The sequence below is a fragment of the Oryzias latipes genome, chromosome 18 (genome assembly GCF_002234675.1).
Source record: "Oryzias latipes chromosome 18, ASM223467v1".
In the NCBI taxonomy this organism is placed as follows: domain Eukaryota; kingdom Metazoa; phylum Chordata; class Actinopteri; order Beloniformes; family Adrianichthyidae; genus Oryzias; species Oryzias latipes.
Window position 1 is genome coordinate 15592224 of NC_019876.2, and position 24527 is coordinate 15616750.

At 39.9% G+C, this 24527-nt stretch overlaps 1 protein-coding gene across 1 annotated transcript in view; it reads left to right on the top strand.

Moving 5' to 3' along the window:
- arap2 (ArfGAP with RhoGAP domain, ankyrin repeat and PH domain 2) overlaps positions 1 to 24527 on the top strand; it is a 179769-nt gene that overhangs the window by 136734 nt on the left and 18508 nt on the right. The window contains exons 19-26 of the mRNA XM_023966122.1: positions 8455 to 8518; positions 9009 to 9172; positions 9618 to 9830; positions 10954 to 11059; positions 14502 to 14649; positions 16317 to 16394; positions 19805 to 19879; positions 20353 to 20470. Of these exons, the coding sequence (XP_023821890.1) occupies positions 8455 to 8518; positions 9009 to 9172; positions 9618 to 9830; positions 10954 to 11059; positions 14502 to 14649; positions 16317 to 16394; positions 19805 to 19879; positions 20353 to 20470 (966 nt within the window). The remainder of the gene's footprint in view (positions 1 to 8454; positions 8519 to 9008; positions 9173 to 9617; positions 9831 to 10953; positions 11060 to 14501; positions 14650 to 16316; positions 16395 to 19804; positions 19880 to 20352; positions 20471 to 24527) is intronic.

Genomic DNA, 24527 nt, shown 5'->3' on the forward strand with positions numbered 1-24527 from the left:
TATGTATAAAAGCAGTCAAACACGTGAATATGGGTGGGTGCGGCTTGTAATCGGGTGCGCTTTGTAGTCCGGAATTTACGGTACTTTGTTTAAGGAAATATGTGTTATTTTTGCAGCTCCCTATCCTACCCAGAAGTGAAATGACTTAATCACTGAGGCACCGTCTTTCTCTCCTTGTGGGTGCCGCTCATTTCATGACATCAACCTAAAGTCGTCCTCTGCAGCGTGTCTGAGTTTCGCCCACGAAAACAAACAGCATCCAAACTTTTGCAAAGATGAATGTGTACATTGTGCATCGATCATTGCGTTTTTGCCGATCGCCGCTTGCTCCACGGAGAAAGTGAGTGCACTGGCTCTTCCTGAAAGGGGCTGTTCTCTTTGATCTGTGTTACAATGTGAGAACCCGCTCATTTTCTTGGGTTGGGAGGACCTGTCTGAGCACAGGTTTTTTGAAGAATGCTCTGAAAAGCGAGAAAGAATCAAAATTCCACTTTGGGGTTGATATAGTGAGGAATTAACATTATAATACACTTAAAAGCTCAAAAAGTTGAGTAATCCCATAATTGAAATGGTAAGGGTGGATACTTATATAGCACTTTTCTACCTTCCTTGAAGGCCCAAAGCACTTTACAGTCACAGTCCTATGCACCGCACACAGACATTCACACACTGATGGCAGCTCTGCTTCCAAACACTGGCATCAACCTGTAACCACCAGGACCAATGTGGGGTTCAGTGTCTTGTCTTGCAAGACACTTTGACACATGGGTGGACAAGGCGGACACCAAACCTACAATCCTCCAATTTGATTTGGAGTTGAAAATCCCCTTTACCATAAAAAATACAATTCTGTGTAAACTTTACAACACTTTACAAAGATGTTTTAAATAAATTGAAAGTGTCAAACTCCAAAAGGAATTTTGTATTACCGTGTAAAATCATTTTTTTCTGCCATTTTACTGCCTTTCCAAATTAAGGAGACTGTTTAGGCTCCATTTTGAGCATCTCAATCAGATTTATAAATCCCTACTATTGGCCTACTTTATTGTCCTCCTGCTAAACACAAGTACCCTCAAGTTTGATTTTTCTGCCAAAGTTAAGACCCTGAAGTGATAAAGTAGCCCCAGAACATCTGCTTGTGTCATGTTCCTTGATTTGATTTCAATTGCAATCGAACACAGACATTACAAAAGGTCAATTTTTATCTTCTCAGTTCACTGAACATTTCGTCAAAACTCTCAGATATGTCTTTGGTGAAAGATCTTAAGCCATGAAAAGCCTAAATAAAGGCACGTATGGGCTTTTTTTGGGCTTCCACGTTCAAAACTCTCATGTTTACACGTTGCTATGCAGGCTTTTAAGTCAGTTTTCAGGCTCTAAGTCCTGCAGTTGAATTCACATTGAAAGGTAAACCGGTTGAACTTTGACCAATCAGGGACTCGGATTTAGTCTTGACATATGGATGACGTCCCTTTTGATTCATAGAAAGTACCAACCATTTGAAAATTGATCATGGAAGAAAATGAATAATTGTGATTTGTACCTGGCTTAACACCATTATAAGACACCAAGTCTTTCATCTTTAGGATTAAAGATGTGAAGGAAAGAGTCTGGAGCAAGATTGGGGAGATTTGCACTGCATCAACATTTCGTACTAAGCCGCCTCTAACTATATGTATATGCGCTAGTTATGAATAGCAGCAGTCATGTGTGAACAGAAGGGGCATTTAAGAACCCGTGTTCAGCGCGTTGAGGGCTGCATGGTGGCGCAGTGGTTAGCGCTCTTGCCTCACAGCAAGAAGGCCCCTGGTTCAAGTCCTGGCTGGGGGACCTGAAACAGAACATCTGTGTGGAGTTTGCATGTTCTCCCCGTGCATGCGTGGGTTCTCTCCCGGGTCTCCAGCTTCCTCCCACTATCCCACGGCTTCACAGGTTTATTGATCACTCTAAATTGTCCCTAGGTGTGAGTGTGAGTGTAAATGGGTGTGTGATTGTGGCCCTGCGACAGACTGGCGAACAGTCCAGAGTGTCCCCTGCCTTCGCCCACAAGCGGCCGGGAAAGGCTCCGGCAGCCCCGTGACCCCGAAAGGGAATAAACGGCAGAAGATGAATGTTCAGCGCGTTCTTCTACACACCACAAATGTCAGGTGTGAACTTAGCACTAGCACTCTCCCACGTAGTCATTGTCATCCAGTCTCCCACTAAGGTTCTCCCCAGAGTCCCAAAGCTACCAGAAGCTTTGTGTCAGATGCGTACCAGTGCCCCCCCCCCCCCCCCCAATTGTTCTGAAACGGTAATACAAATCTGAATTTTTTTTATTAACAGCTATGTGCACTTTACCTTTAAGAGATTTTATAAAGTGATTAATTAAACATCAAATCTCAAATAACTAAATCAAACTGAACACCTTTAAAAAATATGGTGATTACAACTCATTTCTGACCTAACCCATAAGAATCCAGACTCATTTTTCCTTAAAATGAAAATCCTACAAGATCTACCACAAACCAAGAGAAGGACAGAAGCCATTTCTGATTTTTTTTTGTTACTGATGTCACCATGGGTTCTTATGTGTTCATGATTTTTCAGACGGGGCTACAAAGGTTTAAGCCTAATTTATTATTTAATTGAGCCCTTTTTTAGAGATAACATTTATTTGAAGATTTTAATCATTCAAATATAGGGAAAAAATTAAAAAGATAAACATCTGGACATGGGCAAATGCTTTTTCCCCAATTCTGTTTTTCACATATTTTATTTGAGTTGAAATAGAATCTGGTCGGTGAGTTTAGACAGAGATCTGTCAGTCGTTGCCTTCAGCAAACATGCAGAGCAGACAGATCTTCTCATTTTCCTCTAAATCCTTAAAACTGTATCTTATCTACTGTCTTTTCAATCTCTCATGCTTGACAGGATGGGTAACCACACGTTTTCTGTGATGTGCAAACTCAGAAATGCATATTCAGTCAGTATAGCTCTGGTTCTGGATTTGAGGATAATTAAGCTTTTTTGCACATTTAAGTTGGAGCTCATTTGCTTCTTGCTACCTTGGCAGGCAAATCATGAGGAGAAGATATTTTGCTGAAATGAGGTGAGCTAAGTAATGCATCGACAAGTGATCATCAATCTAAACGAGGTTCAGATGCCCCTTAGCTGCTCTCTGAATGACAAAAAACATTTGTACAGCTTTAAATTCTACGTTTTCTGCTTTCTGAAGTTGCCGTAGTAACCCTCTGTCCACATCGATGAAAACGGATATATTTGGCGAGGGGACGTGGGCAGTTGGACAGGAAAGATTTGAAGTTCACACGTTGATGATGAAGAATTTTGGAACATTTCAATCGATTGCACCGGTGCCTGATGTGAACAGAAGGAGGGGACGATCGATAGATCTTTTTAATCCACTTACACCCCGACATGGATCAAATTGCGCAAAGCGCCGCCCCGTCTTCTCACCTGGGGCAGGATAAAGAACTGCAGTGGTGTTCATTTTTATTCCAGACCTTCCCAAACCATATTTGTCACAGCTGGTGCCAGAAGGGACTTTGTTTTGTCAGGGGATGGTGGGTGTGGATCGCTGAAAGGATTGCTTTAGAATTCACTGTCTGTGACACGGGATTATCTGTTATTTTCTTTGAACTGACACCACTGCATGAAAGGTGCCACTGCAACGCACTGAGGGATTAAATAAATTCACTTTTCAATTAAAATCACCACATGTTTCCAGCATGCTTCATTTCAGACCGCATTAGGGGTTTATTTGTGGTTAGATGTCTTATGGTTCTGCTTTTTGGCTTCAAGCTACTAAACAGAATGGGTTCTCTGAATGTAAAACACTGTCTCTACTTCATTTTTGATTTATTCCTAATGTTGCCCCCTGCATAATCCTAATTTAGATTAATCAAATTGTAAGGCAAGTGTGCAGCAAACCTTTTTTGCGTGTTTATTTCTTTCCCCCTGCCTTAAAAAGCGAGTATGTTTCAGATGCTTTCTGCAGGGCTCAGCTGTGTCCTTGGAAGTGAGATTGATCTTTTTGTACCATCTTGCGTCAGGAATATCTGAAGCACAAATAACAAAACCCAAAACAGGATGAGAGGAAAATGACACATGGAGCCCGATAATCATTAAGCTGTCACAGTGCACAAATCAGCTCTCTCCACCTGGAACTTTGCGAAAACGAAAGCTTTTCAAACAAGATGGACCCAATGATATATCACTATTGGTATTTTTCCATGTGGACAGGGCTGGGCGGATTTAAACAAGAAAAAAGTTAAGCCCAATTCATGCCTAATCACTTAAAAATGGCTTTCAACATCACCAAAGTGCATAATCATTCTTGACACATAAGTTTAGTTGAAACAACATTGAGAACCACATTTATCCCTAATAGCTTTTTTATCACTTTATTTTGGATCTCATTAAAAAAAAAAGCTTGCAGTTTATGCCATTGTCTTCCTATTTTGTTAGCAAAGAGCAAAATAAAAAAAAAAAAAACGTATCTGAAATACAGTGAGATGAAAGTTGAAAAATGTACTTATTTTTGAAGAACTGTTTCGATTCCAGTTTTGAAGCTCTGATCTTCGTCATTTTCGGTAATATTGCATCCCCAAGACCTGGTCTTTCTGTAAATGGGCTTGTCCATGTCCTTCTTTGAATATGAAAAAGAAACACAGTGATGGAAATTATTTTAATTGAACATCTATAGAGTACAATTTCCATAATATAAAAAAAATATATATAACCATAATAGCAAAAATGCTCTTAAACCAGCAGTACCAGTATGTGGTTTGTAAAAATGTGATTTTATATAAGAAGGCTCTAGTAGTTTTTATGTATACTGAATACAAATACACTCACCGGCCTCTTTATTAGGTCCACCTTGCCAGTACTGAGTTTGACCCCTTTTACCTTCAGAACTGCCTCACTCCTCGGTGGCATAGAGCCAACAAGGTACTGGAAACTTTCCTCAGAGAGTTTGGTCCATATTGACATGACAGCATCACACAGTTGCTGCAGATTTATCGGCTGAACATCCACGATGCTGATCTCCCATTTCACCACATCTCAAAGGTGATCTATTGGGTTGAGATCTGGTGACTATGTAGTAAATTTGAGTTCAGTGAACTCATTGTCATGTTCAAGAAACCAGTCTATGATTCCACCTTTATGACATGATGTTTTATCCTGCTGGAAGTAGCTATCAGAAGATGGGTACACTGTGGTCATAAAGGGATGAACATGGTCAGCAACAATACTCAGTTAGGCTGTAGTATTCGAACCATCCTCAATTGGTACTAGGGGGCCCAAAGTGGACCAAGAAAATATTCCCCACAGAACTGCCACTCAGAGGAGACCCTGTTTCGGATCATTCTCTATAAAGCCTAGAGATGGTTATTGGTGAAAATCGCAGTAGACCTGCAGTTTCGGAAATACTCAGACCAGCTCATCTGGCACCAACAATCATGCCACATTCAAAGTCACTTCAATAACCTTTCTTCCTCTTTCTGATACTTGGTTTGAACTGCAGCAGATGGTCTTGACCATGTCCACATGCCTAAATGTATTGAGTTGCTGCCATGAGATTGGCTGATGAGATGAGATGAGATAGGACTTTATTGATCCCCGGAGGGAAATTGAAATTAGAAACAAGCAGATGGACAAGTGTGTCTAATAAACTTCTTTGGCTTACTTACCTTCTTTGGCTTTCTTACCTTTATAGTTACTTACCTAATGAAAGTTACATATGTACTTAATCAACCGGTTAGAGTTACCTAGTTGAATAATTTTACCTGTTTCTTGTAGCTTGCTAACTTACTTTACTTTACTTCTACAAATGTATTACTCACCCATAACACTGAAGACATTCCAACAAAGCAAAAAATCAGATGTTGTGTGAGAGTAAACAGAAACAACCTTCTGTCGGGTAGTTGTTGAATATGTTGTTATACATAATTGAACAGATGTAATTCATTTTGTCTCACAAAATGGATAGTCTTTGACACAAATTTAAGTAAACTCATTATGGTGGCTGTGGTGCAGAGGATGACCTCTGATTGGAAAGTCACAGCTTTGGTTTCAGTTATGTCTGCCCAAGTGCTGAGGTGTTTCTTAAACAAGACAACAAACCCCACGCTGTGACTATTGGCCCTAATGAAAGTAAAAAAGAGATACTGTATGCTTTGCAGTGTATGTATTCATAAAAACACAAACAAAAACACAAATTAAATAAACAATTCTCATAAACATTTCTAAGTTAGGTTTAAAGATTTAATTTCTTGTCACAGAAACACAATTTGTTAAATAAAAAACGATTTGATGGATCAAGTAACATTCCAATGTTTGTCCAAGCGACTATAGAGTGTGCTTTGCGTTTACCTGATAACGTAGTCAATAACCCTTATCAAATAAACCTCTTGAGTCTCTGAACATTTGGATTGAGATGAAATGCCATGTATTTGAAATATTCCAGAAAATTTAAATGGAAACTACAGAATTCAGTCTAACCTAATTGCATTCTGGCTTAGCAGGCAAAGACCCACAGAAATACATGTGAAACTAAAGGAGTCGCCTTTTACATTTGTGCCAAAATTTTAATTAAACTCATGCATGTGCTGATTGTTGATCTGTGTGGTTCCGGATTAATAGTTTTCATGATGTATTGATTTTAAAATTGTGTGAGTTTTTGATTTATTTTTTTTCCACCCAAAAAGAAACAAATGTACCATAAGGAGAAAAAAAATGTTATCCGCTATGTTTCTATTTTTTGCTGCAGGTAACTTTCCAGGTAGTAATCAATCTCTTTATATTGAACGGTTCCTTGTATGAAATCTCTGTATATTCCTGGCCCCCCGTCAGTTTCTTGAGATTACTCGAGCACAGCCATTTCCTAAGTGTGATGAAAGCTCCTGATGTTGTTGCTAGGATATTTGAGCCGAGCCCGCTCTTTTTATGTAAAGTACTTTCTCTGTTGTGTGTGATTGTTGCCATGATCCAAGCAGCTGTTTGAAGCCCCTGAAGAGATTATGGGAGAGCTTTTAAGTCCTTAAGCACATTTCCTCTGTATCTTGCACTCTTACTTGATTTCAAAAGATCGATTGTGCGGATTAACAATGCTGGTAACCCTGTCTCTGTTCCTTTGTGGTGCTGTTTATTTCCAACAAAGTAATCTTGGTTATTTGCCGCTAGGCCTTTTTATAAAAAGTGCCCAAATAACAGTTTAATCTACCATCAATGAGGCACTGGCAAAAAAAAGCATCAGTTGTCTCCCAGATTATGGCAAGAAAATCCCAATTGATCGAGTGGAATGTCTTTGTCTTTTTTCTCCTTCTTGCTTTTTCTTTCTAGTGAAGATTAGTCAGTTACAGAAAGCAGACCCAAGAGGAAGACCTCTGGCTTAAAGAAATAAGTCCCACATTGTAATCTTTTAATATACATGATATCCAGTTAATATTTTCCTTTCCACTTGTGCATATGTGTATCGTTGACTGGCTTGCTCATTGTGAGCTCACCAAACTGCAGTGTAAATCTCCAGTCTATAGTGTAAAGTCTGGTACTTGATAGAAGAATCAGTATAATTTATAATCATTTATAGTGTAGTAAGAAGAAAAAGAAGCAACTGTGGTCTGATTTAATTCAGCGCAAATAAAGTTTTTAGAACATATTTTGAGAAATTCTGGAGAGAATTATGTAAATAAATCCAACACAGGTTATTACACATTTGGCAGCCATGGTGCAGGGGTAGAGTGGTCAACCTCTGTTCCAACGTTGGCAGGTTAGGTTTCCGCCTTGCTTACCCATGTGTCGAAATGTCATTAGGCAAGACACTTAACCCAACATTGCTCCTCGTGGTAACAGGTTGGTGAGTTTTCCTCTTCAGCATTTAGGGAAAGATGAGCTGCAATGTACGGTCAGTTTAGCTGGATGAGAATTATAATTTTGACTGATTTACTAAAAAATATCACGAAAAACTACTTTCCAAAAACCTTGTTAATTAGTGATGGGTGTGGAATGTGCAAAAACCTGTGTGTAGTCAGATTTCTTTCTGTGTGTGTGTTTGCTTTCCCCTTCACAGATGTCATGATCACCTACTTGTGACACTATTTTTTAAATCCTGTCTTGAGATAAACTGCTAATAGGATCTTGGATCACATAGAAATATGAAACAGATGCAGGAGAAACGTTTTGATTAATCGTAGCTAATGAGTCTTTGGGAGATGGTGTGTCGATAAATAAACTAGTTATCTGGCTAGAAGCTAAAGTAATGATCTAAGTATTAAATGCATGAACTTTCAATTTAAGGAATTATCTGAAAGCACTGTGGCGTCATTCGGAGCTCCAGCAGGTGTTGAAGTGTCCCTGCATTACTTTTTTTCACCACAGAACATTCTGCTCTGAGCTTCGAAGCCTGCATTTTTTCACAACTTGCTGCACTGTTTTTTTGTTTTCCCCCCACAGCTGTCTCCACACACACTCAGGGCGAGGACAAGATCCAAGTCCTGCTGATGGTGGAGTCTGGAAGGTATCTTTGGGAAAAGGATTCGCTAATTGGTGACATGTTTTTGATACCGCACGGGCACGCATTAGGCAGAGCTGTTAGCTTTGACTTTGCCTTTTGTCTTGTTAGTCCTAACACACTTCACCTACTGTAACCATCTGTAGTAATTAAAGCCTTGCTAGACTGCTTTCCGGAGTGGGAGAGGAGGAGTTTAGCGGTACGACTCCAGCCCTCGCACAAGCTGAAGATTTTTTGGCTCCTTTTTAAAGTAATGCAACAAGACTCTGCTAATTGCTGTTTGTTTGTGCGTTTTTGATCAGACCTCCTGGGAAAGAGGCAGTTGTTTAAAGATGTGCGCTCTGAAGAAGCGCTTTTGGATTCCTTTAATCTTCTGGGTTGTTTAATGACTCAGACGTGCTTTCCCCAATATATGAACTTTAGGCGTCTCTACATACACCCAAATGCTGTCAAAGGAGATGCTGATTTTGTTTTTCTTCATTTTCTTTTTTTGTAGAACGGTTTACATTCACGGCTTCAACAACCTGGACTTTTCTCTGTGGCACTCTGCCATCATCTTGGCTGCAGGCACTGGCAGTAAAGCTCTCAGTGAACAACAGCTGACAAAAAATGGTATTCCAATTATATTGGAGAGCTGCATTGCTTTCGTCACACAGTATGGTAAGTTAAATTATATGTGCTGTAGAAGTAAAAGGTTAAAAAAAAAAGGTAAAATATGCATTGGTAGAACTCAGGTTGCTCCTGAAAGAGCTGAGTCATGCAGCAGACTAACTTTCTGCATTACAGCACACTGCTATGACATGAACCGGGATCACTTTTTAGCATATTTTCGAGAAATGCTGAAAGTGCTGTCCGACTTCTCACTGAGCCTTTCGTTAGATTGCCCCCAAGATATTTAAATCTAAAGTCAGTGTTGCAGTGAGTTTTGTCTTGAATAATGCATAATATATGGAAGTCTGTCTCATTCTACCTACCTGTAAATTAAATATGAATGTGCATACTTATTGGTTTGAGTTCCTAAAGCTTTTTTTAATGCTGAATTATTAGAGAGCAAAGGATTCTTCCAGACTTATGCATAATCACCTCCCTTTGACCTTGGGCTCAGGTTTCTGCCAGGAGGGGGTCTACGAGAAGCTCGGAGACCCCACACGGGTGGGGCTCCTCCTTGAGGAGTTCAACAGAGACGCTCGGAGTGTGAAGCTCAGGGAGAAGGAGCACAAGCTTGAGGATGTGACCGACACCTTGAAGAGCTTCTTAAACCATTTAGAGGATGCACTCCTGATCAAAGAACTGTACCCATACTGGGTGTCTGCTCTGGGTACGTCTACTGTGACAGTATGGAGAAGGCAGATCAAGGTTGTACTCACATTAGGCTATCATGCCGAAAACCCTAAATTCAAATCATGTAGTTGGTGTCATCACTTAAGCCTTGGTCACATGCACCCATACGGAGGGTTGACCCATACAGGGGCTGTGGGTGTTTGGGTTGTGCGGCATGTGGTGGGTGGTAAAGAGGATCGGCGGCATCTTAAGGGAAGCCCAGGTGTGTCTTTCAGTTCCCTTAAGGGAGGTCATGAAAATGGAACATACAATTGTAGTGCGTGTGGTAAGTGCATCATGGAGTATTTGGGCAATACTTTTTTACGGGGCTGTTATGCCACACTCACTACAGTCGTTAGTAAGATGCGCATACTGGCTCCTTACTGACTGCAAAAAAAGCTGCACGCACAGGTTGTCGGGTTGTGCAGGTGATAAGCAAATGCCTGTAGGACACACAAACTATGGTCCAATTTCCTAATTTCTGTGAGGCAGCACGTAAAGAGCCCACTCCTTGCATCTACAGGACTTGCCTGTATCTCAGCTACTTTTACCCTTACCTACCCTTGCGCGTTGTGTTTGCTACAACCTGCAGCATCCCTGTAGAAAAAGATGTGCACAAACATTCTCGCACTACGGGCTCACTGAGAGGTCTACGACCTTGATAGTTCGTGCGGGTTATCTGCGTGCCCTGTACAGGTTTGCTCACTTTTTGCCCACAGACAGCCTGCATAAGGGCATTTCTGACTAAGGCTTTAAGTTTGCTTCCAGTGGCCAGTTAGAGAGTGAGCCAGCATGCTTTTGTTTTTAACCCGATTAGCTTGTGTTAGATCTTGTGGAATTGCTAAAGATCTGACATAAAATCTATGTCGATCAAACTTAACCGTGAAAATTGAATTGTTTTCCGTTTATTCATAACTAAAGTTTTCTCAGAACACTAAACATAAAGCTAAGAAATGTTTGATAGAACTTTGATATTTAGCACCATTCAGTTTGGATTATTCCATAAAGTCAGATTATTTTGACTGAGTCAGATTATCTTAACTGAATGGTAATGCCATATATAAGCATATATAACAGATGACATATTTTTAAAATGTTTAATATGTTTTTTGTTTTATCAGATGAGAGAGATGAAAGTCTCAGAGTGAAGAAGTATTCCACTTTTATCGAGAGTTTGCCAAAGATCAACAAAATGACCCTTGATGCTTTGCTGCAGCATCTCTACAGGTAACCTCCCACCCCTTGATAATACGTGGAGTCTGTACAGATTGAGCTATTTTAGTTCAAGAAAATATTCAAGGAAACTAAAGTCTGAAGGTAGAGTTTTATTCGGTCAGATTTTTACATTGTTTAATGCTTTTGGCCGCAGCTACTTTACAGTATGAGGAGATGTGTAAGACAAGGAGAAGTACGAAAGAGGCTTCTCTAACACAACCTGCAGGGTATTGTAGGTTCTCTGTATTCGGCTTTGATTGGTGTAATTGCTTATTTTCTCAACATTGCAGAACAAAGACTTCTGGGAAAAGGTTTTCATTTGGGTTTAATGTGATTTGCTACAACACTTAATAGACAATAAAGTAACGTTTGCCGCAGATGGCTCCACTTCAGGTTCTTTATCTATAATTTCCTAAAATGTCAACACATTTTATCTAGTTTGGTTATAAAGCTGGTAACTTGGCTCCACACGTGTTGATTAAAGGTGAAAAAAGTGTTGAGCACCAGACTACGGGTTATTATTTCTTACTTGCTAATTAGCCTGTTGCCACTTCCAAGCTTTTTAGATCCTCGTCCTGTATCGACTTGTTTTCCCCGTCTGTACGCCTCAGCAACATATAGGGAGCAGCGCTTTCTGTCGCTCTGCTCCTCAACATCCATAACACTGATTCACTTCCTGTCTTTATGTATTTCAAATGTCAATTCCTTTTTCTTTGTCTTTAAGTGTAATGAAATGTCCTTACAAAATCACTACTATTTATTTTATGATTTTACTTCTTCTTATATTTGGCCTATTAGATTTATAATAAAGAACTAGATTATATATTTTCTTTGTGATTTGCAATTACACACACTTTTCTTTTTTCTGCTTAAAATGCTTTTTTTATACAAGGTTCATAAGATTTTCTGGAATTTCCTCAAGAGGAATCGGTAACGCTTTATTAAAGGAGTCCTTAACAAACTATTTATACGACATTAACAAGCACTAGTAATGTTTTAATAAGCTGCATATAAGTGCATTAATTAGCATTTGTAAATGTCTTACAACTGACTTACAAGTTTAAATAAGCTGTTTATAAATACATTAAAATATTCCTTAATAAACTACTTAGAAGACATTAACAAGCATGAGTAATGAGGCATTAAGCTGCTTATAAAGACATTTATTAACATTTGTTAATCCTATTCACAAGCTATTTATAAATTGCTTGTATAAGATTAATAAACATATTAACAGTTTTCTTATTAACTGTTTATTGAGTGTTTTGCAGCCCCCCCCCCCCCCCCCCCCCCAATTTAAAGCGTGACCAAATATGGGGTGATCTTTAAAACCCATTTATAAATTGCTTGTTACTGCCCCTTGGAAAGGGTAGATTCTGAGTGCAAACATTTTGAAGTTTATTAAAATTTGTTTAGTTTGAATTTTTATAAGGCTCAATCCGTAAAGGACAGCAGGTGTGTCTGTTCTTTCACATTATTGTGAAGTGTTGAAGAGTTGTTACATGTTTGTGGCTTTGGTTAGTGTTATAAAGGTCGTTGTTCAAATTCTGTACTTTGTGGTTCTTTGTGGCAAAACAGTCCACAGTTTAGGAAGCTGCAGAACACTCAAACTGTCACTGAAGGTTCTCGTTCATCCAGGTGGTGTAGTCTGGAGGTTGAGTCATATCAGATGGACTTAAAAAAAATGTAAGTCCAGCTTGACATGGGAACTGGTAATATATTTATTAATCCCATACAAGCAATTTATAATTTTTTTATAAACGTTATTGCACATTATGCCATTTTACTAGGATTCACTTTCAGGTATGCAATAAGAACATAATTGCAATTATCAAATATACATATGTATAAAAAACAAGAATAAAAATAGAAATAAGCCAGGGGGTTAAACTCTGCAAGGAAATGTTGAGTCTATCACATACAGACAAGGTTTTGATTGCTTTTTGCTTCTCATAATTACTAATACTATTAATATACAGATTTAATACAATGAAACAAGGTTTTCGAACAGAGAATTTACATTTATGAATATGAAATTTGGCCAAAATGATCAAGAGATTTAAAAGTAAACCAGAGTCCTTTTGTATATTTTTTTATATTAGACATCTTTGATGCAAGACATCTTTCCAGAATAAAACAAAACAAGAAACAATTTTATCACTAATGAAATCACACATCTTCTGCCAAAACACTTGAACTTTGGGACAATACCAGAAGAGATGGATGACTGTTTCATAGGAATTACAGTGTAGGATCAATGTCAGTGTATCAATGTTAAATCTAAATCTATTTTGAATAAACATTTTAGCTGGGTAAATTCTGTAAACAATTTTTAATTGGCTTTTAAAGATCACCCCCTATTTGGTCACGCTTTAGATTTGGGGGCTGCAAAACACTCAATAAACTGTTAATAAGAACACATTTAATATATTTATTAATCCTATACAAGCCATTTATAAATAACTTGTGAATAGGATTAGCAAATGTTAATAAATGTCTTTAAAGGCAGCTTAATACCACATTACTCATGCTTGTTAATGTCTTCTACGTAGTATATTTAGGAATATTTTAATGTATCTATAAACAGCTTATTTAAACTTTTAGGTCAGTTGTAAGACATTTACAAATGCTTATTAATGTACTTATAAGCAATTTACTAAAACATTACTAGTGCTTGTTAATGTCGTATAAACAGTTTATTAAGGAATCTTTTGATCCCAAAAAATAAACAAGAAGCATTTACAGACATATTAAATCTAGTGTGAATAAATGCTCACTGGATTGACAAATATAGACCTTATGCATTGGAGTTAAATGATTTGTCATTTGAAAAATGACGGAAACGCGTTTCACGAGGGACACATCAGAACAGAAATCTTCTTAGTAAAATGTTCATATTTATTTGGATTTTATTTCATCAAATAGGTGAAATCATACTTGACATTTTAAAAGGAAAACATTGTTTGAACTGCATTCAAATCCAGGCACTTATAGCCCTGCACTAAATATAGTGCAGGGAGTAGTGAGGGAATTCGACCATAATCGATTTTGGGGGTGGGGTCTGCTAGGCCAAACTCACAGCTTTGTGTCACTTTCCCCCAATATGCTTATAAAATCTTCTTTTCTATAAATATTTATAAGAACACAGTTTAGAAGTCAGAAATTCCATTTCTTCTCACATCTTTAATTAGATTAAGACACAAACTCTCTGCTGTCCTCATGTCTCATTCACTGATGCCTATTCCAGTCTGCAGCGCTTCTGAGTTCTGCACTGGATATTTGAAACATGAGCGATACACTTTCAAGAGGACTTAATTGTCCCACTGCAGAGTTTGGCTTGAGGCCTAAAACAACTTTTGCAGCTCTGTGCCACTGTGAGAAATCAAGAGAGCTTCTGGGTAAAAACGTGATCTGTGTCCAGCTTTCTAAGCAATGTTGATCTCTTGTCTTTCAGGATTCATCAGTGCTCACACCTCAATCACATGCCCAGTGAAAAACTGGCCGCTGTCTTCTCCTGCTGCTTCTTCCAGACTCAGGGACAAACCACACAGGAAATAAGCGTAGTGCAAGACCTCATCAGGAACTACGTTACACTCTTCAGGGTGAGCCGAATCGTTGCGGTATTTCATTTTATACTAGTCGACACGTTTAGTGGTACGAACCATCAATACATGAGGTAACCTTTGTGGGATCAGTGTCTTTTTTTATAAACTTCAAAACCTGTTTAAATTCAAAACCTGCCAGCTGATAACTTTCATTTTTAAAGAGATACTTTTTGATGCTTTCTAAGCTGTCGAACCCTTGCCGCAGAGCAACCCCACCCCACTTTGCCTTCCCATTGCTGAGAGCTCTCTGTTTACACATTCCCACCTGCTAGCTTACAGCTACTTACACTTTGAATCTAACTTTACTGGAGCAACAAACATGGCAAACAGTCGGATAGCAGCTCAGGCATGGAAAATTAAGACGTACCTGCATATTTTTTACTGCTGGTGGACCCAAAACACCATTTCCATGGGAGTGGGTCTTTAACTCAAGGTTAAAGTTAACACAAAGTTTTCACCTTTTTATTTGGTTTAGAATCAGTGTGCTAAAAGCAAACACATCTTATGATGTTAAGGTTTGGGAAAGAGCTAATGAGTTTACCTCCCAATCAACTCATTGCTGAGCACATCATCAGGGCCTGGGGACTCGGGGAGGGCCAGGGATCAAACCATCAGCCCTCTAATTAGTGGACAACAGGTTCTCCCCCCTGAGATACAGCCAGTAAAGGGTGACGAACAAATAAATAAATAAAAAGAAATCAATGACATGATTGCAAGTAGCCACCTTCTTGATAATGTGTATTGATATAAAAGCAAATGGATTCTGTACTCTGCTGCAGTGCCCTGTAACACACTGCTTATTAGCACATTAAACAGACTCAGTTCTCATCTGTGTTATTAGTTCCAGTCATCTCATAACAGAAAACCATTTTTTAACTTCTGCAGCCTTATGTAAGTAAAGTCGCTCTCTCCAAGTCACTGACAGAGATAAATAGACTTTCCTGCTACAACTGGTACGTGTATCTGCAGACACAACTTTATTTACAGTCTCCTACTTCAGCCATCTGGGGAGGGGAGTGCCATGACTTTGCTGATGCGAGGTTGAGCGGTAGTGTTGAGGGGTCGGTGTAACCCTCGGAGAGCTGCCTGGCTCGTAGAATATGCAGCACCGAGCGAACGCCAATTCTCCACGGATCGCCTGGATCCCTCTCGTTCAGATTTTAAAGGAGGCGCATTTGCTCCAAATCGGTTCGGGACGCCGTCGTTCGCATGACAAATAGTCATTAAGCTCTCTCCAATCATGAAACCCCAACTGCAATGAATTTGCTCCGTGTTATAGAAAACGGGTGAGACGTCTCGCTAATTAAAGCTCCAGTTCTGTGCTGGATGTCTTTGACGGGGCCCATTATCAGGCTTAAACACACACGACGAGTTTGTGAGTCCCCCCCGCAATCTTCTCTCCCATTCGTCTAACTCTGACAAAGGCAACCATTCTCTGAAAATGATCATGTTTTCAAATAAAACTTTCAGAAATTAGTTTTGCTTTAATGCCCTACTTTTTTTTTTTTTTTTTGCTTTTCTGTTGAGCGTTTTTAAGTGTAGAAAATATGATAACACAGCTCCACATTTCTCATCCGGTTTGACGTTTGTCTTACAGATGTTTTGTGTGTGATTGGAACTGTTTTTGTGGCTGATGTTTGTTTTTCTGTGACTTTTTCCAACAGGTCAACGAAGACCAAGTGCAACAGATGGAAAGAGAGAATAGCTTTATCACACGCTGGAACGACAAGAAAGACACTTCAGTAAGTTTGTCGTAAGAAGTATTTGTCCTGAGTATTTGTGCCTGCATTTGTTTTCCTCTATCTGTTAGGACTCAATGAGAAGTTCGTGCAAACGTTAGAGCTCAAAATTGACAGTTTTTTTTACCTTCAAAATATCGTAGTAAAACACTAAGACAGAAGGAGCAGGTGGTTAGTTGTTACAAACACGTTTTACCCTTTTTCTAGATTGCGGTGTATGAAAGCATCACTTAGGTTTGCTGTTTTCTTCTACAAACAGCTGTGAAGGACTGTATCACTCTCACGAGCTCTGTGAATTCCTGCATGGTTCTATGACGTGCAACAAGTCCAGTCATGACATTTTTCTAATATTTGATAACAAAGTGAAAATGGCGGGGCTTAAAAGCAACTCGGGCACAAAGTGGTAGTTCACTCAAATTGGTGAAGCTGTCTCAGGGGACTTGAAGCTATGCAGAGATCAGAGGTCACTGCTGTCTATCACTACAGACTTTTGTGGCCTTCAGATCAACTCAGAATTTCAAAGTTTGGGTTTTCAGGATTAAGTACGTAATGCATCACAAAGAACAATGCAAGGCTTTAGGTGTAGTGATGTGAAGAACATCCCCAATGTAGAGCGATGTACAGATGCATTTTCTGGAGTGAGGAACCACACTTCTTTATATAAGAATCTGATGGATGAGTCTGGATTAAGTGGTTGGTGGTGGGAGTTTTATGGTTTGGGGTAATACTTTTTAGGGGATAGTCTCTTAGTTCCAGTCAATTCAACTCATTGTTGTAACATATCAGGACATGTTGGGCAAATCCAGCCTTCAAAAAACCTTACGGAAACATGTGGATGTAGAAAACCTGACTGTCCTGGACAGAGTCCTGAACTAAACCTGACAAAAGACCTTTGGAAGGATTCAAAGTGAAGACTGTGAGCCAGCCCTTATGTTCCAACATTGCTTTCTGAACTCTGAAATGTGTAGGGAAAGGAGTCATCCATCCAAGTTTAGTACCTGCTGAATCCCCATTGGGGTCACCAGGCTGCTGGAGCCAACGCAACTCCGTTTGGGCAAAGACAGGGTATCTGAACAGATTACCAGTCTGTAGGGAAAATTTAGAGATGCCTATGAAGCATGTCTTTGGAATCTGAGAGGAAGCCAGTTAAAACCCACACATGTACAGGGAGAACATGCAAACTCCACACGGACAGATCACAGACAACATCTGAACAAGGGCCTTCTAGGTCAAACACTCCCATCAACAAACTCCTAAACTTCTGGAATAAAATCTTCCCAGAGGAGTAAAAGCTGTTTACAGGCCCACATCAGAGGTAACCATGCAGATTTGTTTAAGGGATGTCACTTAGCTCATTAATGAAGAAATGCATGGATATACTGTGTTTTTAAAAACGAGTGAATATTTTTGATAAAAAGAAACTCAATTCATCATTTTAGCTAAGAACCAAAAGCTTGAAGGTGTCGGTCCTTTTTACAACCTCAAACGCTGTTTTGGGGCTTTTTTAGAGCAATCTTTTTCAAGTTGCAAATGGCATTTTGAGGTTTTAATAGCTAAAGTTAACTAAATAGCACAACATGTTAAAAACTCTTATCTAATCCAAGCCCACTGCTGAAAGAAGACCGGATTGTTTCACTTTTACTTTCTTGCCTTCAATTTGCTGCAACTGTTGTCATGGCAATCAAAGGTGCCCTCATCTTCTTTTTTAATAAAAAACACCGCCATGAAGCAAATGTAATGTTTGGTTGTTTTCACCCCACTTTTTGAAAGAAAAAGAAAAAAGGAAAAGAGAAAAAAAAAAAAAAACGTCCTGTCCAAAAGAGATGGCGCTGTGTGTGAGTGTGAAATTTCCCAGAATTATAGCTTTTTGCTCTATTGGTGAAGATGACTGTCATTTTTGTGTGTTTTAAGGCCACAAGTGTTATGTGGGGCCCGCATCTCTCTTATTATGACACTTCAAGCTGATAATGGACCTCAGTTCACCTGCCCTTAGAGGAGACAAATGAAATGTAGCTAGGATTTCTAGGTGGCTGAAGGAAAAAAATTAATTTTTCTTTTACAGGAATTTTTGCTCCTCAGACACAAACTGAACACTAATTTTAGGCTTTTATCTACTTTCCAATTATTACAATTTTTTTCAGGGAGAAAATAGCATTTTTTTAATTTTACAATAGTGTTACATTCCAAAAAATCTAGTTTGTTTTACTCAAAAGTAAAAAAAAGAACAATATACCCCAAGACAAAATTTCCTATTTTTTGTAGATGGTGCTCCAATGATATTATTGTTTTACTACAGCTTTAAAGTCAAGCTTGAACCTTTTTTCAATTTCTGCCCTCTTTAATAAAGTATAAAAATAAGCAAAATGGTTAGCCCACACAATAACATGTTACACACACAAAAGGTGCACCGGGTTTTAAGTCACAGGCCCTTTTAACACACACCGGTAAAACACGCATGCTAGTGTGTGTTTTAAAAAAGGCAGTGGGAGCAAAACTGAGTTCGTAGTGATTAATTTTTCATTTTTTCAGTCCTTAATCAGCATCCAGGAATCCATCAAAGTCCTCATCTTCTGTATCTGAACTGAACAGCTGGACTACATTTCTGTCAAACACGCCAGCTTTCCTTTCGTCGTTCTCAGAGTTCGTCTTGTTGCCGTGTGGCTCCTCATCAATGATGATGCTTGCTTTTTGGCACTTCGGAAGGAGTGCAAGCAGACACGTTAGCCCAAGCTTTTACAATCCATTCACAAACTGTGGCGTAATTCAACCTGCGCTGCTTGCCACAGCAATGAAAGCCGGGCCCCGTTGTGCGTATTGCTACCGTGCTGGTCCCGTTCTTCTCGACATTGTGACTCTCCGGGATGTCAAAAGTCAGCGGCGCCTCGTCCATGTTGCTGATGTAGCTGGGCTGGAGGTGTTTGTCGGCGATCTTTTTACTGCAGTTTGAGCGGAAGATGGACAGCTTTTCATTGTGATCAGCCAGAAGTCGCTGCACCACCGTAATCCTCGCCCGGATGGGAAGATGAAGGCGTTTTATAAAACGAAAGCAAAAGCTTCCTCTGTAAGCGTTGCTGCCCTTAGTCAAATGGTGACGGCTGATCGTTAATCTTTCGCTCAAGTTGCCTTTTTCTGCGGAAACTCAACTGCGTCTTCGTGACTTGTCGGAGTTCGTTTTTTTAGCTTCCTCCGCTTGTGATTCATTCATCTTGAATTCTCTGGCAGCTGCTCCCATGTTTTTATCACAATAACAGTCTGATTGTATTTCTATTCCCACTACCTCAAATGTGACAACTTTTTCTTGCTGATTTCATAAAAAAATAATTTAGGTTTGGTAAGAGTGATAAACTTGATTCCTTACGTGCTTCAATTCAATAAATTGTCTTTTTGTTTTTGTTTTGTTTGTCCGTTTACAGTTTTGCCCAGCGGGGGATTTGATCTTTGAGGTGTACCTGGAGAAGAAGGAGCCAGAGCAATGCTTACTGATAAAGGTGAGGATGAAGTATCCGCTTTCCGCACGTTCTGGTGGCTGGGCGAAAAGATGAGGTTTTGGGAAGGAAGGAAGGAGGGCGGGGGGAGAAGGAGCGGCTGATAGAATAAGGCTGAGGCATCTGAGGTTTAACCTGATGGGATTGCAAAGACTGGAATGAAACAAAAGCATCCTAATCAAAAAATCTGTTTAAATTGAGCGGGTAATTGTGTTTTTCAAGGGTTGCAGGCTGCTGGAGGTCACAAACTCTTTTCATAGGACGGCAGCAATCCAAGAGGGATTAGGGGTAAAAGAGGAGCGCTCAGCAGCAGTCTGACCTTAATCTTCACATTTTCTTTGTCTTGGAAGGCAGCACGTTAGCTTTTGCTCAGTCATGTGCATGATAAAACTTAAAAAAAGCACCAATCGGTTTTGTAGACTGGATATGCTGACTTGGGGTCATGCTTTCTTTTATATTTTACTTGTTGTGTCTAGGTTTCTCCCAGTATGCGGCCCTTGGAGCTAGCAGAAACGGCGTTGAGAATGAAGGGTGCCACTTTTGAAGCTGACGGGTGTTGGACAGCTTTTGAAGTAATAGAGAACGGAGAGCTAGGTAGGTTTTTACCCATCTCTGTGTCCTCGGGGGTTTATTCTGAATGTTCACTCCCATCCTTAGCCCCTGTCCTTTTGTTGACCTCTTCCTTTATTCCAGAGGAAGAGCAACAGCTAAATGTCTAAAGGCCCGTACACACCGGGACGAATTTCGCCCGCGATATTCGCCGACGTTTAACGCCTCGTGACTAAACAAAGGGCACCAATGTGAGTGTGCACACCGACGCGGAAAAACGCCACCAGTCAAAGCGTCACTTTTTAAAAAACGCCTAGGGTTCGTTTTTTTGGTTTGACGCGCCGCATCGAAAACTACACGACCAATGAGAATGGCGCTTTTGCACACGTGCCTGGAGCTTCTGAAGTTACAGTAAAACAAAACTTGGGGGCGCTAAAACACAAAACTGCCTTTCTGAGCACATATACCAGCGAAGAAGATAGACGCCAAGTAGCGTCTACACTGCCGCGAAGAAATAATGACAGACATTCTAAAATATCCCCGAACCAAGCAGTTGGAGCAACTGGTGCTTGAAATATTCATGTTTTCTTTGTATGATTCTGACACACGCGTAAAAACTTGCTCTCTTCTTCTGAGTGAAAAGCGACTTTAAGAAGCCTAAAGTTGCGCAGCACCACCTTGTGTACAGGAGTATTTCTGTTTTACATTAAGCGCCATCTAATGTCAGGGAATGAAATTGCATGTTTGCTCTGCTCATCGTCAGCGAAAATCGCCTGGGTGTGAACACAAAAAACGTGGCGAAAAACGCTGGCGAATAACGCCTAGCGAATATCGTCCCGGTGTGTACGGGCCTTAAGATTGAAAAAATCTCTCCAGTCACTTAAAATGATTTTAGCTTCAGCCATGACAAAAAAATATTCCTTGTACCATTGGTCTTCCATAGTTGATAAAAAAAAAAAAGTGATTGGAAAACAATGTGGTCATGAGCCCATTTTATTCTAGTTTAAAAACTAAACTCGAGCAGGTCAGTCCACAATTAACCCCTGGTAGCTGGCTATGCAATTGGTGAGTCTCTGTTTATTCCAAACTGATTCAACTTTTAAAAATAAACATCCTAGTTTAGTCAGAATTTTTTTTTATTCTTTAAATAAATATTTATAAGATAAATTCTGATGTATATTTTAAATTGTTTTCCACAGTAAAATTTCAGATGAGATTTACTATTCAGGTTATGGTAAACATTTTTCTTGTAAGTTTCAATGATCTGACTGTGTGACAACAAAAATAGGCGGACTACAGAATGGTAGACTCCAACCCCCCTCCACCAAGGGGGGCCTAACCCCCCCTTGGTGGGTTAGGCCACCAAATGGTTCCTGAGTGTGGCCGTGTCTGCAGCTCACCACTTCCCCAGGGGATTGGTCAAATGCGGAGAACAAATTTCGCACACTTTAACTTTAACTTTAACTTGAAGAGGACAATCCTAGTCCCAAAATTCTGTGGCTGAGTGTTGGAACGTCGAGGCCCCGCACGCTCGGCTGTTGGCCAAACAATAATAGCCCCAGCTCCTCACAAGCTCTCCTGCAGGTGGTGGGGCCACAGTGGAGTAGTCCTACAACATTCCTTTGGGCTGGATCCAGACCAGGACCCCTTGGGTATAACCCCCGGCTATCAAACGTTTGCATTCAAGCCCCAACCCAAGGTTTGGCTGCAGGATGGGTCCCCAGCGAAACATATTCAATCCTAATCTCATCAACTCCTTCAATTCAATTCAATTCAATTCAATTTTATTTGTATAGCCCAAAATCACAACAACAGTCGTCTCGATGGGCTTCGAAGTAAAACATGAAATCAAAAGGATCACGAATACAAAGAGTTCAATAGAAAAATACTAAAATGAACTAACAAACTGACTAAGCTATACTGGCATCCCTGCCCTTAGACCTCCCTTCGCGGTAAGGAAAAACTCCCAAAAAACCGGATTCCGGAAAAAACGAAGAAACCTCAGTGGTGCCCAGATGAAGGAGGGATCCTCCCCCAGGACAGACAGGCGATTTACCAGAAATCTTAGAGAAGAATTAACTTATCTAAACCTACAACTACATATATAAAAGTCCAGCAGACGAGCTTCATCCATCCGTGGTTGTGGGGACAGTCAAAGGCGCGAGTCGAGCCGGAGACAGGAACCACAGCCAGGAATGTGAACCACTCTGTGTCTGACTTTGACCTGCACTGGGATACCCTACAGGGGGAGTTGGCCCCAGACTGCTTACCTCTTTCGATATTTGGGCTTTCAAAGCCCTCCACTACTTTAAGTTGGCGGTTCACAGGGTCGAAGCATAATTTTTTTTTTTTCTTTTTCAAAAGTTTTAGCTGCTCACAGGAAACATTTTAAATGTTTTTTTTTTTTTTTTTACAAACACGACTGCTTGTTGGTGCTAAAAATGTAATTACTGACTACTGTTAATTATTGTTGTTTCCTGCTGTTTCTCTGCAGGAGCCCCTGCATGTACAACTCCCCTGTAGACGTGAACCAAGAAACCCCACTCTGTTGTCATGCAGTTTTATCAGCACTGAACTTTTTTTCAGAAAGGGCAACATGTTTTTCTGTGTCTCAGGTAGCTCAGGCGTATACAACACCCTGAACTAATTACCGCTTCTTAGGATCTGTTTAAAATTAAAAAGTCAAGCAGTTTGTAAGATAGAAAAGTTGGTTTCTTCTTTATTTATTTTTGAAAATTTGTTAGAAAGTTTTTTGTTTTGCAACAACTTTGCAAAAAAGAGTAAAAGACCAACAAATGTCATTTTGTACTTTGATAATTATTAAAAAGCTTCCAAAGGCTTCATGTGAAAATTGTAGAAGAAATTATGCTAACTTCAACATAAAGAAACATATCCCAAATAAACTCTGGTCTTTAGCATAAAGACTGAACAACTGAACCAACAATAACTGATAAAAAAACAAAACGTAATTTTCTTTGCATTTTAATTGCCCTTGTAGGGGTCACCACTGCAAATCATCTGCCTCCATATTCGATAACTCTATCCTTTGTATCTAGTCTGTCACGCAAACCAACCTCATGGCCTCCTTCACTACATCCATGAACGTCCTCTTCGGTCTTCCTGTAGACCTTTTTCCTGGTTGCTCCAACGTCAACATCTTTTTTACCAACATTCTCACTGTTCCTCCTATCAACCTGTCCAAACCATCTCAATCTGCTTCCCCTTTTTATCTCCACCAAATCCAACATGCTCTGTTCTTTTGATGGATTCATTCCTGATCCTATCCATCCTCTTCCCCCCTAAAGAGAACCTCAACATCGTCATCTCCTCTACCTCGAGCTCTGCCTCATGTCCCTTTCTCAGAGTCTCTAAACCAACAACATGGCTGCTTTCACAACACTCTTCTTCACCTTTCTTTTCATTCTTGATGACACTCTTGTCACACATCAGACCTGAAATCTTCCTCCACCTATTTCCACCTGCTTGAACACATCTTTCACCTCTTCCCCACAGTCTCTGTTGCTCTGGACTGTCTACCCTCAGTAGTTAAAACCTTTCACCTTCTCCACCTTTGCTCCATTTAACCTCACCATTCCTCTCGAGTTCCTCTTGTTTACACACAGATATTCTTTTTTACTGAGGCTGACCTTCATGTCTCTCCTTTTCAGAGCAAACCTTCACCTCTGTAGATGATCCTCCTCCTGCTCACTGCTCCCGCTAGATCACAATGTCTTTTACAAACACGATTGTCCAAAAGGATTCCACAACTCCAACATTCTTTTCTGTCATTCCAGACTTTCTCATCACCCTGACACTGTTCACCTCCAGGATCACTCATCCTATGTCCCTCTTTCCATCCACACCATGATTAACAGATTAAACCTTCCTCTAAAAGCCTTGCTCCCTCTTCATCTGGTCCACCTTAATTCTTTTCATTATAACGGCCAAAGCACCAACAATCATAGTTCCTACTCCAAACCTTACATTCCTTCCTTTCCTTGTCTCCTTCTGCTTATGAACATGCCTTCCTCCTATTCTTCTTTGACCAACAGTGGTCCAAATGTTCACCTGCAGTGACGACAAAATGAGTATGAATGTTCTG